Source organism: Mytilus galloprovincialis, chromosome 10 (assembly GCF_965363235.1).
Source record: "Mytilus galloprovincialis chromosome 10, xbMytGall1.hap1.1, whole genome shotgun sequence".
Classification (NCBI taxonomy): domain Eukaryota; kingdom Metazoa; phylum Mollusca; class Bivalvia; order Mytilida; family Mytilidae; genus Mytilus; species Mytilus galloprovincialis.
In genome coordinates this window covers 72,951,775-72,969,124 of record NC_134847.1, presented here as the reverse complement: position 1 = coordinate 72,969,124, position 17,350 = coordinate 72,951,775, and the positions used below count along the sequence as shown (strand labels likewise).

Sequence of the window (17,350 nt, the reverse complement as noted above, 5' to 3'; positions counted from 1 at the left end):
TACACGAATTGCACCCTGAAATCATTAAATGGTAACTATTGCATATGACTTGTGTACATGTGGAGTTAAAGTATTTTCAGGCAAGTGACTATCTCTAAGTCATTGTCTATGGTTTGCTTCGCCAATTTCTGCAACCAGTCGTGTTGCATCTCGTTATCATTGTCATTTCAGTAACCAGTCTCCCGGTTACAATAAAAAAGAAAGGTCTAATGGCATATCAAATCTATTTTGTGAATGTTTCAATTATGTATGTTTGTATTATGACTTCTACAATGTACTGTTTGTTCCATCTGCTGCTGCATTATTGTATAAAGGCTTATTGTAATGACAGCAATAAACTCAATAGGCATATGATTTTGCGTTTTTGAATGGCATGTAGTGATTTTGTGTGATCATGGCTGAGATTTATGTAATATGAATATCCTTTCTTTTCCAATGCTATAAACATACATTTTATTTGTGCCTATCACAAGTCAGGACCTAGTTACCTCTGGCCTTTGATAGTCTGGTAGGTTTGTTTTTTTATAATTTGGGTTCATTTGTATGTTTCAGAGTTAAGTGTGACGTCCAATTTTGCTGAACTAGTATACTTTTTAACGGGTACGCTGAATCCCGCCTCTGGTTGCAGGATTTTCACGCTGTGTTGAAGACCAACTGGTGGCCTTCGGCTGTTCATTGCTCGGGTTGTTGTCTTTTCGACACATTCCCCTTTTCATTCTCAGTTTTATTATATATAGGTTCATGCTATTAACATCCAAACTAACATTTTTATTTCAAATTTATCATTATATTGTGAATTTCAAAGTTAGCTACTGCTTTCAAATACGTTTAGAACTTTCTATGCCTCTTGGTGATTTCTATTTTATCTGTCTACAAGTAAGGCTTCGTCGACGCTAAAACTGTTTTCCACTATCTGATTGTTACACGTTGAACACTAATAGCAACCATTTTATTTCGATCTTATTATCTGCTGTGGATTCTTAATTTCACTGCATATTTTATATAATCCTTTATATGGTCCAGGGTGGATTCGATTTCTTTTGGTTTTAAGTTTTCGACAAAAAAGCTGTTTTTCGATATCTGATAACAGCTTACTGTTTGTATTGAAAAATTCGAAATAATAACTGAGTCTAACAAATGCCCTCATTCTATCGTCCTCAACGTGTATCGGTTCCATATCATCGAAGTTGATAACTATAAGTTGTTTATATTTATTTTCCTTATAGGAATGCCAAATGTATTTCCACTCTGATCTTAAATTTGGGGAATCTAAAAAGCTGTGGCTCAAAAACACTATGAATGTTGCACTCTGGGAAATTTTCCGACAAATGTCTTCTTCTCTAGGGTAACCCAGAATACAATCTCTCAATGGATAGAATACCTTGTAGCCCCTTTTCTCAAGGTATCGAAGTAGAATCTTACTCGTCCACAGTCTCAATTCGTATAGTTCTCCGTCAAAAGAAAAGTATGCGTCATATTTAAGATCATCTGTACATTTTTCATAGTTTCTCTTTCCTATTTTACGATAGATTAAGAAAATTTCATATCGGAATTTGAAACACAAAAATGAAATGACAACTGCGTGAGTAGATATTAATGCAAAGATAAAACCAAAAGGTACAGATTCTTCGGGGCATATTTGATCTCTCACACTGGTCAAATTGCTAAGTGTTATGTATTTAGAGCCTATCTTGCAAAGAATTTCCTTTCCCAAATAACAATTATGAGACATTTGATTCTTTACCCATCTTTCCATCCACATGGAATTACATTCACAATCGATAGAAATGTTTCCAATCTGAGTAACACATGGTGCTAGGTTTTCAATTGATCTGTAAATTGACACAATGGGGTTGTTAAGCAATATCAGTGAGGTAAGTTTTTCTGCATTGAAAGCTGTGAAATCTATGTCCAACAAATTGTTATTTGATAAATCTAATTTCTTCACACGAATGAGATAATCAATTTCGCTCCAATTTGGTTTAGGTTCGAAATTGTTATTCGAAAAGTCTATCTCAAGATTGTCGAAGTCGGGCATTACCTGTGGAATTTTTGGAAATTCGGTCATGTTAAGTCCAGAACAATTAACTACCGTTCTATTTTGTGAAGGCTGATAAAAACAATTACACCCAAATTGAATTGGACATTTGTCTGACATGTTTAGATTGCATATTAGTAAATCGTACTTATCTTTGAAATCAATGACCGAATAATTTGTCAAATGTGAAGGCTCGTTGCACTTAGCATCATATTGATCAGTCATCGTCGGATAGCGATCAAAATGTTCTAAGGCTTTTTCTAAAAAAGGATAGAACTTACAGTCGCAATTCCATTTATTATTCGTAACATTCATCCCATAATCACGTGTAAGTTTAGCAGTAGAAATCGGATCAGAAAAACCAATCTCTGTTAAATTTGGAAAAGATCTGAAGCTATTATATTGCCATCTAATGACTCCGCCATCCGCCTGTTCTTCTTTTTTTTTACAACATTTCCAATTAAGTCTGTTACTTAAATTCTCGATTTGGTTATAGGAATAATCTATAACAGCAAAAAACTTCTCCAAAACTACATTTGTAATATCAACAGATACCAATTGGTTATAGGACAAATATACATGCATTAAACTACCTGGGGTGATAGAAAATGACAGTGGGTCTATATGGTCTATTCTGTTGTGAGAGAGATCAACAAACCTCAAATATTTCATTCCTGTAAAAGTTGAATTATTTACTGATGTGACCTTGTTTCCTTTTAATATAAGTTTGTCTAGTTTAGACAGACATCGTAAGTTTGCTATTTGTCTAATACTATTGTTGGAAAAATCCAGGTTAACTATTGTTTTGAAAGTGCAAATATTTATTGGCATTTTTGAAAGAAATCCGTTTGGATGTACGACCTCAAAAAACGACAATGAAGTTGTGTTGGAGTTGATATTATACAGAACTGCTTTTCCAGTTCGACTTAAATATTCTACATGAAGCTTTCTAACAAGATGATGCCATAATTGTAAATTCCAGAAGGGTCTTGCATAATGAAAACAGCATTTGTTAATCTTGTCTAACCTCAGTTCGTCTGACGTTTCGAATGTATCATTACAACGTTTAGGACAAACCCATTGTGTTGAAACGACACTTTCGTGTGTCCAATTGTTCCAGCCAGTATTTTGTGTATTCTCCAATATTGCTTTACTTTCATCAAGTAAAAGTATAAATATAATGCAAACATACACCTGTAAACAAAATAATATCATTATTTACTCTTCATAGTATTATTGGGAAAAAACTGATTTGATAACTATTACACAGTTTTATATAATTCAGACAATTAATCAAATAATAAAATTAGACAAATCTGACCCACTGGCCCATCACAATGATGACAGAGACATTGTAACAGTTAAAGCTATAGAGCTACATAATTAATATTACCTGCTGTCTCAAATTATTTTATTCCGCTTTTCAATTAGCAAATAGAATTGGTTATTCTAAAACTAACTTTTTATCTAATTTTATTAAAACAAAAAATATGTTGTGTATATTTCATTTGACTTGATTTCAATTTGTATTCCATTGCACAAAACGACATTTATTCGTGCATTTTTTTGGAGAGAAATGCAGTTAAATACAAAGCTACATGCATTCGGTTCAGTGACAGCAGAGTAGATGTCTGTCGAGTTTTGAGATATAGATTGTGCATATTGATCTGGTATTGGCGCAAGAAAGCAGAAAAAATGTTAAAAAAATATTTGTGTTATAAATTATAATAAAGACAAACAAAGGTGTCTTCAAAATGGTTATAACGTATACTGAAAAGATTAACTATTACAAAAGATTATTATTAGAAAACTAAATTGAAAACCGTCCAGTGACAAATAGTTCATGCATATGCAGAACAATCAATCAGCAACATGTATCGATTAGGGTGGAGACCTGGAATATTTATTAATACAGGAAATTGACCGCCCCTAACATAAGGCACCCCATTGTTTGTATCATGTTAAGCCAAACTAACTTCCCTCCGTATAGAAATATGATGCAGTATAATTGCCAATCAGACAATTGTCTTGCTGATAACAAATCACTTAAATGTAAGCAACAATAGCATGGGGAATTTAAGTGTTGCAATTTATTCATACACCAGATCGCCTATTTAGTTTATAACTTATGAAGAAAAGAAATCGATACAAAAAAACCCTCCTACAAATTTATCTCTAAATTAAGGGTTCATTACGGCATTGGGAAAAAGACTTTATATATGTCGAATGTAAAATGAGAGGCGGATGTATGGAGGTCCAGCCCCCTCTTCCCCCCTTATGGAGTTTTATATATAAACGCATTGATGTTTTGTAAGTTTTACTCCAGACGATTGCCTTCAAGGTTTCCTCCTTTTCAAAATCAGCACTGGAAATCTACATATTCGGGCATGCCATGTAAATAGTTTATTTACGGTCAACCTTTGAATCAAGTACCGGATTGTAAATTACATAGAAGTACCTTTTACAGGAAACTAACTGTACACATTATTGCGTCATTATTTTACAAGCCTATTCATTATAGTACTAACCAATAAACTTCATATAGTATAATAATACGATTATGTTAAAGTTCTTATTATTTCGATTGAAGACAAAAATAAAAATGAAAAAAATATATCATAAAAACATATTATACCTGATAAAATATCCGCATTGCGTTAAATTTTTATCTGTAGAAAAATGTCACCAGGCTTTGGTCTAATTCTTTTAAACAAGGATGTCACGTTTTGCTTTACACGTAGCGAGTCGTAGTTTGCTAAAGATAACGGGTATTTTTTCGGTATAAGAAAGTGTAAGAAGTGTTTGTTTAATGCATCGATTTACTTTATTTCACCAATATACTACATGTGCAGTGCAATTGAAATTGTCTTCATATAAATGTTAATCTGAACATGTCTAAAACAAGAAAGTTATTGAACAATTGAATGATAGATACTTCTACTTGTTATATATAACCCGGAAGTGTTGACATAAAGACAATTTATAACTTTTATCCATGTTTATTTGAAAGTCAATGCGAGTCTTTTGAAGATAAAACGCACGTATGCCGTACAAAATCTATGAAGATTTTACTTTATAATATACATCTTTGGTGTATTGCTACAACTGCCCTATTCGCGCAAAAATTTCGTTCACTTAACATTTTCGTTCAGATAAATTACATATTATATGTTTATGTAAAAACTGTCATGTCAGCTTATAATTGTTACTCAAGAAACCTGGGTGGTGTTCTCGAAGCTATCTTAGGACTAGGACGTGTCCTAAGTCCATCATATGACATGTATTTGTCCTAAGTCGTGTTCTCGAAGCTCTCTTAACTTATGATATATCGCAGTTTTCGTTCTAACTTTAGGTGTCTTAGGATCATCTTATCTTCATCCTAACATAATAAAGTTTGAATTTCGCTTTTCGATCCTTTTGTTTTACCCTGAAGATGACCATGAAATGAAACACACCATCGGTTTTAACTTGTATATATAGAAACCAGGTGCTCCGCAGGGCGCAGCTTTATACGACCGCAGAGGTCGAACCCTGAACAGTTGGGGCAAGTATGGACAAAACATTCAAGCGTGATACAGCTCTGAATTTGGATTGTGATCAAATTTTTGACATTACATGGGTTTTTTTTTTACACAAAACAAATTTCAAGATTTTACAAATCAATTAAAGATTTCTTCTTCAAACTTTTTAAATCTAAAATTAAATAGTTGACACAGCATAGGTTTCTGACACAGAATGAATGTGGTCTAATGAACTTAAAAGTTTGTTTTGCCTTTGAGCAATTCACTATGCTGTTGAATATTAATCCTCTCAAAAAAATGTTTGAAGAAATTTTCTTTTTATTTATGAAATCTGAAATGAGAAAAATTAAACCCCCCCCTTTTTTTTCACATCCCAGTTTCCCTTTTTCCAAAACTGATATCAATTCAAATTTCTAATGGAGTTTGCAACACTAACTACTCTTTTAAAGACATCATAAAATATTAAAATGTAAAATAAAGTGCTTGTTATCACTGAATGGTAAAGATTGGTTGGTAGTAAAAGTGAATATACATTGTTTATTGTATAAAACAATAAAAAAAACTTCATCAGCAACATTTTATATTGGCAAATTTCCAATGAAGTTATTTGCATAAAGTTATTGGCAAATAAAAATAGAAAATGACATCATAGTCATGTCTGGCAAATGTCCAACATACATTATCTAAAAACATTTTAGATAAGATAAGGAAAAAAAGCTTCATCAGCAACATTTTATATTGGCAAATTTCCAATGAAGTTATTTACATAAAGTTATTGGTAAAGAAAAATAGAAAAAGACATCATAGTCATGTCTGGCAAATTTCCAACATATATTATCAACTACTATTCTATACAAAGAAAGATAACTCCAATTGAAAATTAATTGCTATTGCACAATATTGTGCAATTAGATATTTCTTGCTATTGTGCAATACTGTGCAATTGAAAATTTCTTGCTATTGCACAATACTTGATATGGAATCCTGATTTGGACCAACTTGAAAACTAGGCCCATAATCCATAATCAAAGTACATATTTAGATAAAGCATATCAAATAAGCCCAAGAATTTAAATTTTGTTAAAACCAAACTTAGTTTAATTTTGGACCCTTTGGACCTTAATGTAGACCAATTTGAAAACTGGACCAAAAATTAAGAATCTACATACACAGTTAGATTTGGCATATCAAAGAACCCATTTATTCAATTTTTGATGAAATCAAACAAAGTTTAATTTTGGGCCCCCATTTGGACCAACTTGAAAACTAGGCCAATAATTGAAAATCTAAGTACATTTTTAAATTCAGCATATCAAAAAGTAAAATCACAAAAATACTGAACTCAGAAGAAAATCAATTCGGAAAGTCCATAATCACATGGCAAAATCAAATAACAAAACGCATCAAAAACGAATGGACAAGAACTGTCATATTCCTGACTTGGTACAGGAATTTTCAAATGTAGAAAATGGTGGATTGAACCTGGTTTTATAGCTAGCTAAACCTCTCACTTGTATGACAGTCGCATCAAATTCCATTATATAGTCACCGATGCGTGAACAAAACAAATAGACATAATAGGTAAAAATGTCAAAAATAGGGGTACAGCAGTCAACATTGTGTTATCATCTTAATCACTATAAAAACAACAAATGTAACGAAGAAGCACAAAAAGGCATACATCAAATTAACATCCTCATTTTGATTATATTATACGATTATATTTGTCTATGTAAAATGCACCCATCAAGGAAGGAGGGTATGGGTACTGGTGTAAAATTGCGCGTTTGAAATTCGCACAGGTAGACATGAAATAATTTTGTCGTTCAAAGTATGACGGGATGCATAAATACAGTCACGCAAAATAGATATAACAAACACTGACTTAGCAGTTAAAGTAATAATAATAAATAAAATAATAGTGTGGTTCAAAGTATGACGTGATACATAATTACAGAGTCACGTAAAATGTATATCACAAAAAAAGTTGGTTAACAGTAAAAGTAATATTAATGAATAAAATAATTTTGTCATTCAAAGTATGACAAGATACATAGGTACAGAGTCACATCATAAAATAATTTTGTCATTCAAAGTATGACAAGATACATAGGTACAGAGTCACATCATAAAATAGGAAAGTAGGATGGGATACATAAGCACAGAGTTACGTCAAAAGGATATCTCAAAAAACAGACAACAGTAAAAGTAATATTAATAAAGACAAATAAAAGAATAATATAACACGCAATTAAGATGATAAACAACGTCAGTACGCAAAAGAACCCCAAGGATTCAATTTTTGTTAAAATCAAACTAAGTTTAAAAGAGGGACGAAAGATACCAAAGGGACAGTCAAACTCATAAATCCAAAACAAACTGACAACGCCATGGCTAAAAATGAAAAAGACAAACAGAAAAACAATAGTACACACGACACAACATAGAAAACTAAAGAATAAACAACACGAACTTTGGACCCTTTGGACCTTAATGTAGACCAATTTGAAAACGGGACCAAAAATTAAGAATCTACATACATAGTTAGATTCGGCATATCAAAGAACCCCAATTATTCAATTTTTGATGAAATCACACAAAGTTCAATTTTGGACCCTTTGGGCCCCTTATTCCTAAACTGTTAGGACCAAAACTCCCAAAATCAAACCCAACCTTCCTTTTATGGTCATAAACCTTGTGTTTAAATTTCATAGATTTCTATTTACTTATACTAGAGTTATGGTGCAAAAACCAAAAATAATGCTTATTTGGGCCCTTTTTTGGCCCTTAATTCCTAAACTGTTGGAACCAAAACTCCCAAAATCAATCCCAACCTTCCTTTTGTTGTCATAAACCTTGTGTCAAAATTTCATAGATTTCAATTTACTTAAACTAAAGTTATAGTGCGAAAACCAAGAAAATGCTTATTTGGGCCCTTTTTGGCCCCTAATTCCTAAAATGTTGGGACCAAAACTCCCAAAATCAATCCCAACCTTCCTTTTGTGGTCATAAACCTTGTGTTAAAATTTCATTGGTTTCTATTAACTTTTACTAAAGTTAGAGTGCGAAAACTAAAAGTATTCGGACGACGACGACGACGACGCCAACGTGATAGCAATATACGACCAAAAAATTAAAATTTTTGCGGTCGTATAATAATGTATTATTTTAAACTTTGAACTTTGTTCTTACGATAATACTACCAATGCAATTCTCATTTCAAAACAAATTGTTTTCCAGTTTAAATTACAATCCTTTTTGATATAATTTTAGTATTACATTTAAAATCATGGATTTAATTCTATACATGTAATTTTAAATTCGTAAACAATTTTATTAATTGGTTTCGTTATTAATAAAAAAAAAATTCTAACGATTTAAAATATCGACTTAAGATATGTTTCTAAGGACGTCTACGTCTGATATAGCTTCGAGACACAACTTAAGAGTGTCCTAAATTGATCTTAAGTCCATCCTAAAATTTGTCTTATCTATGACTTAGGACGAATCTTAGGATACTTTGCAGAACATAACAATGCTATGATAGAATTAAATCCATGATTTTCATATTAATAGTTTGTGTTAAGTGGCCAAATAGCACAAAAACAATTTCCAATGTGCTCAGTGGCGGATCCAGAACTTTTCCTAAAGGGAGGGGGGCGCTGACTGACCTAAGGGGGGCCCGCTCCAGTCATGCTTCAATGATTCCCTATATAATCAACCAAACTTTTCCCACGAAAGGGGGGCCCGGCCAGGCCCCCCCCTGGATCCGCCTATGGTGCTCTTGCAAGGGTATGAACCAAGAAAATTCCACATAAGTGTTGAGAACAGTCTACTGTGAGACAACCAATGCTGTCTCATTGACCAGAGTTGATAACATTTATAGCACTAGAGTATCCAAGGAGTCACTCAGCATGACTCAACTTGTAAAAATATTTGTCATTAAAGTTATGAAAATATTTTTGCTTGGTCAGATCCATTATGGTTTCATTATACATGCATACAAATATTAGAGAATATCTTGCATAAGTTCTATTTTTAGTCTTGATTTCCATGTTGGTTGATGAGCTTGGATGGAAGTTTATGCCACACTGTCATACAAGTGAGCTGTTAAGCTATCTATAAAATCAGGTTTAATCCACCATTTTCTACATAAGAAAATGCTTGTTCCAAGTCAGGAATATGATAGCTGCTATCCATTCGTTTGATGTATTAGATCTTTGAATTTGCCATTTGATTAGGGACCTCCTTTTTAAATGTTCCTCAGTGTTCGGTTTTGTTGTGATCTTACTTTTTGAACCTGAAAATATCAAACTTAACACCTTAAAGATCTTTCAGCCAAACATTTGGTAGAAATTGGTCCAGTGGTTTTAAATGAGATATTTTTAAAAAGTTTATAACATCAGATGACACAAACTATTTTTTCATTCGATAGGGTGAAAACTTCTTACTGCTCAGTTTCAAACTATTTGGCTCAATTATTTCAAAAAAGATTATTTTTGAAACTGCCAACAAGATGAACTAATTTAAACATTGAGAAAATAAACCAATCAACATGAACCACTTATTTTAAAAGACATTATCCATTAATCCACTTAAGTCTGTATATTTGGACCATGTATTATTCTTTGTTATTTGTCTTGTTAAGTAGCTGGTAGCTGATGTTGTACTGAGCTATGTTTCTAGCAATTTCTTTTATTCCTGTTTATTTTTTTTTCAGATACACAAATATCAGATCTGCAGTCAAAATTTTCAAGACTCCCTACATTTTAGAATACTAATCAATCAAAATGGATCTATAAAATAGAGATCAAGGTTAAATAAGGCCTGTCAAGTGCACATATTTATTAATTCTAAATAATATATTTGGAAAATGTCATGTATTATTTCTGACATTATATTAAAGTCACATAAAAACTGGAAGCTCTTATGCTAATGTCTATGTGCCTCTTCAACAATGTACTCTACAACAATGTAGAATAAGACTAGAATAGAATTCATCACAAAAGTTTCTTTTATTCTGATCTTGTATTGCTGATAATTTTCTGTTATCAGTTTCTAAAATCTATCATCTTTAATTTTTACTAGAAACACCAAAAAGGTAAAAAAAAATCTTATAATCACTCCTCTTAAGGAAGTGAATTATAACTTATTTGTAGACCTTTGATTGCTGGTCATTTTTGTTACATGACATTTTCTTGCTATCTTTTATTGATTTTCAGATGAATGGCAAAAACTAAAACATAATGGTAAAAGTCATCATACCATTTCACCCATGTTGACTTATTTGTAGATCTTGTCTTGCTGATCAATTTTTCTATATAAAGTTCTCACACATAAATATAATCAACTAAGTCCTCTGTTCTCTTTGCTTACATTTCTTACAAATTCATAATGTGTAAGTAATAATTGACAAAACTAAATTCAGTCAGATACTAATCAAAATGCAACATTCAGCAATACATAAAAACAATTGTTAAACATATATTTTTATTGTGATGCAACATATTTTCTGATTTTTTTTGTCTTTTTCATTTTGTCAATAAAAGAATATGAAATGTTGTAAAACCTTTTTGTTTTCTTTATTATAAATTTTTTCTTCATATACTTATGTTCGAATTTCAATTTGATTTATTCATTTTAGGCAAGCTTGCTATAATTCCATGTCTCTTTCCAATGTCTTTTTTCACACATCTAAATAATCGTGTTGTAAACAAAACAAACCTTTTGCTATATTTTGTCCTTAAGTAGATCTAACTAACTTTATCATGGAGGTGTGCAAAAAGCATGTTATCAGTCATTCAACAACAATTCCTAGATATTTATTTTAATCTCTTATTTTCAGTCATTCAGAGATTTGATTTTAATATCTTATTTTCATTCAGAGTTTCACTAACTTTTCCATTCCCAAAAGTATTGGAATTAACTCTTTTCGCCCATTCTTCGATAAAAAGTTACATTCTTTACTGTAAGTGACTTCTGCTTCAAACAATTTTTGATCTTTTGTCTTTATATATTCAAAGTATTCCTTTTTAGTTTCTAGAGATACTAAGGTAACCTGTAAAATGATATAAGCATATATATATTAAAACTAGAATAACAGTTAGTAGTATTAGCTAACAATTATTGATACTCTTGTTCCCTAATTTGCTTAGATGAAGCAAAAGCATAAATTTTCAATGGAGACCATAGACAATTGTTTTGTTCTAAAAATAGAAAGTATACAATAGTGATGTAGATGAAACACTTGTCAGCATACACAATTCTAATCAAGGATTTCTTAAGATACAATAAATTCGGTATTTGATGATCTGTTTTTTTTTCCTTTAAATTAGTCTACCACTTTTCTGATTTAAAATGGTTAAGAGCTTGACATATATTGATGACACTTGAGTATTATTGACCTCTTTTTTGGGTTTAAATGTGTATTGGTATACACTCCCAAAACTTTTTTATACATCTGTGTACTAGTATCTAATTAAACAGTTCCTTTGTTGATTTTATTTCTATGTAGTAAATGGCTTGAATGAAACCAATAAAAGTAAAAACAAGAATATGTCAATAATACACGGATCCCCCACTTGCACTATCATTTTCTATGTTCAGTGGACCGTGAAATTGGGGTCAAAACTCTGATTTGGCATTAAATTAAAAAGATCATATCATATGGAATATGTGTACTAAAGTTCAAGTTGATTGGACTTCAACTTCATCAAAAACTACCTCAACCAAAAACTTTAACCTGAAGCAGGACAGACAGATAGATGGACAGAAGAACGGACAAACAGACTGATGAACGGTAGCACAGACCGAAAAAACATAATGCCCATAAATCGGGCATACAAATGTTAATGGGTCTTGCAGAACCTTGTGTCTTGACTGAAAATGCTGCTGTTATTGTAAAAGTGTAATGTTGACTGCCAAAAACTAAGTCCATTTATTAGACATGTTAGAAATTTTTACTTTGAAACTTACAAAAAGTAAAAAAGATTCTAATTTGTTTACTTCAGATGTAATTTCTTGATCTTGATGTTTTACGGTTTCGTGAAGAGATTGACATACCCTCCCTTTCCATTTTATGGGGAAAATTTGGTTGATTATTTAGGGAATCAATGAAGTCTGACTTGATTGGGCCAACTGATGGCAGACAATTCCAAACCCTCCTTATGCAAATTTCTGGATCCTTCGAGTAGTCATTATGGGGTTAAAACACTTTTTTAACAGAGATAAAATTAGGCAGGTTATAACAATCTAAACACTCCATAATTAAAGAGTTCAAAATAGAATGTACTGTTCAATGATAAAACTAACCTTTGTTCCTTGAACAATGAATCCAAAAACTCCATTTTGTCCAAAAACAGATGAGGATTCAGCAACTGCTAACATATCACCAATATGTTGACCTTTTAATAAAGGATCTATGTGTTCAGCAGCAATATTTCCAGTCATTTTATCCCTAGCAACAGATCTGACCTTCAATTTCTTATCTGGTGGTTCATTTCTTCTGTCGTTACTGTAGTTTTGTCTTACCTTAGATTAGTAATAGAATAAACAAGTTTAGTAGTTGATGTATGCAGAATGTAACATTAAATTTAGTACAGGCTTAATTTAAAATGTTTTGTATAATATCTGTGCATGTTTATTCCATATCAAATATATAAAATCAGAACTGCATGGTAATTGGAAAGTTGACCTCTACATGTAAATGTAAGCTCATAAACTTATAAGTTCACAGAACCATGAATGACTTACAGTTATCTTAACTAACCTGTATTCTACATAAATAACCAAATTTTATCGATAAAGCATCTTTTTCTCTTTTGTATGATATTAAAAAAGGATGTGGTATGATAGCCAATGAATTAACTCTCCACCAGAGACCAATTGAAATGATGTACATGTACAAATGTAGAAGTAAAAAACGGTTGACCATTATACGGCTTCAACAATGAGCAAAACCCAAATCTCATAGCAAACTATAAGCAGCAAGAAAATGTGACATTTACAGCAACTAACCTTCACTACAGCTATAACTTTGGATTCTATTTCCATCTCAGGCGTTAGTTTATTGCTTAAAATTAACGCATCTGGCTCTGATTGTATTACATTTCTTCCATTATGAAAATAAAAGCCAAGGTTTGGCGAATATGTTGTATCACTGTACAGAAAATAAAAATTCATTCAGGTTAAATATATGTACATGTATAGGAGGAATAAATAACATGGTACATATACAGAAGGGTTTCAGTGATAAATAAACAATTTCACTAGTTTTGAACTAGTACAATTTTTTGTTTAGGGCCCAGCTGAAGCTCGCCTCTAGGTGCTTGACTTTTCTGACTGTCATAGTTTGGAAGAACGGTTTGGCGGCCTTCGACTGTTAACTTATTTTTTGTTTGGTTTGACATTGTCTCTTCAACACATTCCCCATTTCCATTCTCAATTTTATGTACATGTTATTATGTGTTATGTTTGAGACAGTAATAAAAAGGTAATTTTACAGGGGACATTTCATAGCAATTGTATGCTGTACATCACACTTCCATAGATTTAAGAAATAACAGTACTTTAGTCTGTAGTTGCCACTGTCAATCATTTTTTTGAAAGTCTCAAATGCAGTTTTATTGACATCGCATTGCAGGAACAGGCATTTTCAAATTCTAATTGACAGCACCAACTCTTCAAGTACAGTACTGATATTCCAATTATATAAATGCATCACCAAAAAAATTTAGTAGATTTAAGCAAGTTAAATGTACCAATTTAAGATAAAATAAACTGCAAAACTTCATGAATGATAATAAGTCATTTGGTTTAATACTAGTACTATTTACATTGTAATAAAATCTCATTGAAATAGTATTTTTGGGGTAGGTTATGTTTAATTTTTATAACAATTGTATTTAATGGTCATTTTGAGACTCCAACCATTTAAAATGGTGGTGAAAAGCATATCTATTTTAGATTTAGTGGTAAATTTGAGTCAATGAACAAGTTATAACAAAAATATTGCACAAAAATCTACATTATCATTTATTAGTTTTAAATTATGTGTGAATATATGTACACGTAGAACAATCAGTTGTAAAACATTTACATTTTTAATGTACAATGTATACATGGTATATCATATATGTATAAACCAGTTTATGCAATGTAATCTACATGTAGTAATATCTGTTTCAAAGACGAGATGGACATAACACTGAGAAAGGAAATTGGGAATGTGTCAAAGCGACAACAACCCGACCATAGAGCAGACAACAGCCGAATGCCTTATGGGTCTTCAATGAAGCGAGAATTCCCACACCCATACATGTAAAATGTACAAATGATGTATGTGTCAATTATCGTAACCACAATCCTGTCCTTTTGTTCTTGATTGTTGCATCACAGAATGAGACTAATCACCAGAATTTGCAATTCCATCAGCTACATAAGCATGATAAGCATGAAGGGAGGCACATGTTCAAGATGTGGAGCAGAAAATGTCAACCCTTCCAGTGAACCTGCTGAATTCATCCCCAGTTTTTTGTTGTGTTCATGTTGCCCAGTCTTAAGCTTTAATTTCTATGTACAGTTTTGTGAACTTTGTCAAATTTTTGTTCACGCTGTTGTATTCTTTTATAACGTGAATTTTTCAGGTGTGTTTTTTTTTTCTCACTCATGATTATCATGATTATCAAATGTCCCTTTGGTATCTCCCACCTCTTATAGTATTCTTTATGTAATTATTTAAGTGGAGGTATATATACAAAAAATAAACCCCAAAAAATTAAGAAAACTTTCCTTTAAGGTTTTCACAACTCATTGAAAATAACTACATGTACATGTACTTACAAAATTGTTAGATCAAATATCTTTACAAAGGACAGGAATAAATCCTGCATCATTCTCTCAGAAGCACTTTTCTTATGACTGACTACACTTAATAATTGATCTGAAAACAATTTAATCTTTGTATATATTCTGAAAAATAGAAGAAAACAAATAAATATTTTCTAAAGCAAGTCATCAGTCACAGATTTAACTCTAACATTGTCTAAAGGGCTATTAGAGAAAATGTTAAACATAGCTGCATGCATGTGTTTACTGTTATTACAAATACTTATGAGTTGTCTACTCTTTGTTCCATCTGTATCTGTATCGATATATACATGATATAAATTCTTTAATTTTAGTGGGCACTTGTGAATTCTTGAAACTGTCTGCAGAAACTTGATATATCCACCAACATTTGTAACATTCATTTTTATTAGTAATTTGCATGGCTTCAATTCACTATGAAAACATAAACACACAGTTGTATGCAAGGGCAGACAACATATCATATGAACATATGACAGAGTTTTAATCTTGTTTCTATCAGCATGATCAGTTTCATTAGACAATGTTATCATGTTTATTCAATCATCAAATCAGCAATTGATGCTGTAAGAGTTTAAATTACAATACAGTTATCGCCTTAGTTACATGTACATGCAAAATTAAAAGCTTTACATACTTTTGACATGTTTCTTGCAGAAGTTTTTTCTTCTCTTTTACATGTTCTAAAAGTTCTGAGCCTTCAAACTTTTTATCTTCTTTCAATAAATATTCATTAAAAGCAGAGTGTAAGAAGGGTTTTTCTAATTCTTGATTCATTTGAAACACATCTACCGCCTGAACATCATTGATGACTTCAGTGTTTATCATGTTTTCCCATTCAGCCAATGCAAACTGAAGACAACTCTCCTTTGCTAAATAATCTTCATCTGGATTTAAGTAATGTTTTCTCATGAACTCTTTGTGATGAACATTCCTACCAAGAAATCTATGATATCCTATAATAAACAACGATCTCGGGTCTTCCTCATATCTGAAACTTAATTGTAAATCACTGCTGAAAACATCCACATTACAATCATTTGTATTACTATTAGGAGGAACATTATCACCTTCCATATCGGAATGGATTCTTTTGTCTCCTGTTTTTATATTCTTGGATGTTCGGATCATGATTATGAATTCTAAAGCTACACACAATGTTGGTGAAAAGCAAAATATTTTCAATGATTGAAAGAAGCGGGAACAGTAAAGTACTGGGGAATGAAAGCACTGTAATCGTGTTGATGTGGTTTTATTTGTATTAATTTCCTATGTTACGGAACACCACCAAATACATAGAAAACAGAAATTAAATTATATAAAATCGTGCATACACAACCTAACAATATGAATATTAACAAAGCAGCTGATCTTGTACTCATCCCTGGGCATAAAATAGTGTAAAACAATTAATTACCTGGCTACTACAAAAAGGGGTATTACTATGAAGACATTGCCGTGACTTGCCATGCATCTAGTCAAATCGGCACCTGGTTAAATCGGCACTTGGTCAAATCGGCACCCAGTATAGTCAAATCGGCACCTAGTCAAATTGGCACCTGTTAAATCGGCACTTGATGTAGTCAATTCGGCACCCATGTTAAATTTGTTTAATATATGATGTGTACAAAATATAACTTTGTACAATTTATAATTTGTACAGGGTTTTTGTACAAGTTATAAGTTTTTTGACACACATTTTCTTACACCAGATGATACAAGTTTATCTTTAAAAATGTTCTAGTTCAATCTTTAAATTCAAATTTATATACTTTAACCTAACATTTCGTGCTATTATCCTTGTCCTCACAATGGAAATGAGGATACCTGAATAGTTTACATTCGAATTTTAATTTCTCCTGATACCACATATATCCATAAAAAGTCTTTTTGTGGTCTAATCATGTTTGTGTATTAAGAATCT

General features: G+C 31.7%; 2 protein-coding genes across 2 annotated transcripts; both read right to left on the bottom strand.

Moving 5' to 3' along the window:
- Nucleotides 1-753: 753 nt before the first annotated feature.
- On the bottom strand, nucleotides 754-4,812 carry LOC143048334 (protein toll-like). Its single transcript, XM_076221967.1, has 2 exons — nucleotides 4,674-4,812; nucleotides 754-3,232 (listed from the first exon to the last, which is right to left on the bottom strand). The coding sequence occupies exons 1-2, from the start codon at nucleotides 4,689-4,691 to the stop codon at nucleotides 950-952; spliced, it is 2,301 nt and encodes a 766-aa protein (XP_076078082.1). The 5' UTR covers nucleotides 4,692-4,812; the 3' UTR covers nucleotides 754-949.
- Nucleotides 4,813-11,126: 6,314 nt separating this feature from the next.
- Nucleotides 11,127-16,656, bottom strand: LOC143048333 (uncharacterized). Its single transcript, XM_076221966.1, has 5 exons — nucleotides 16,064-16,656; nucleotides 15,400-15,528; nucleotides 13,576-13,717; nucleotides 12,871-13,089; nucleotides 11,127-11,617 (listed from the first exon to the last, which is right to left on the bottom strand). Exons 1-5 carry the CDS (start codon nucleotides 16,555-16,557, stop codon nucleotides 11,441-11,443), a joined length of 1,161 nt encoding a protein of 386 aa, XP_076078081.1. The 5' UTR covers nucleotides 16,558-16,656; the 3' UTR covers nucleotides 11,127-11,440.
- Nucleotides 16,657-17,350: the final 694 nt, after the last annotated feature.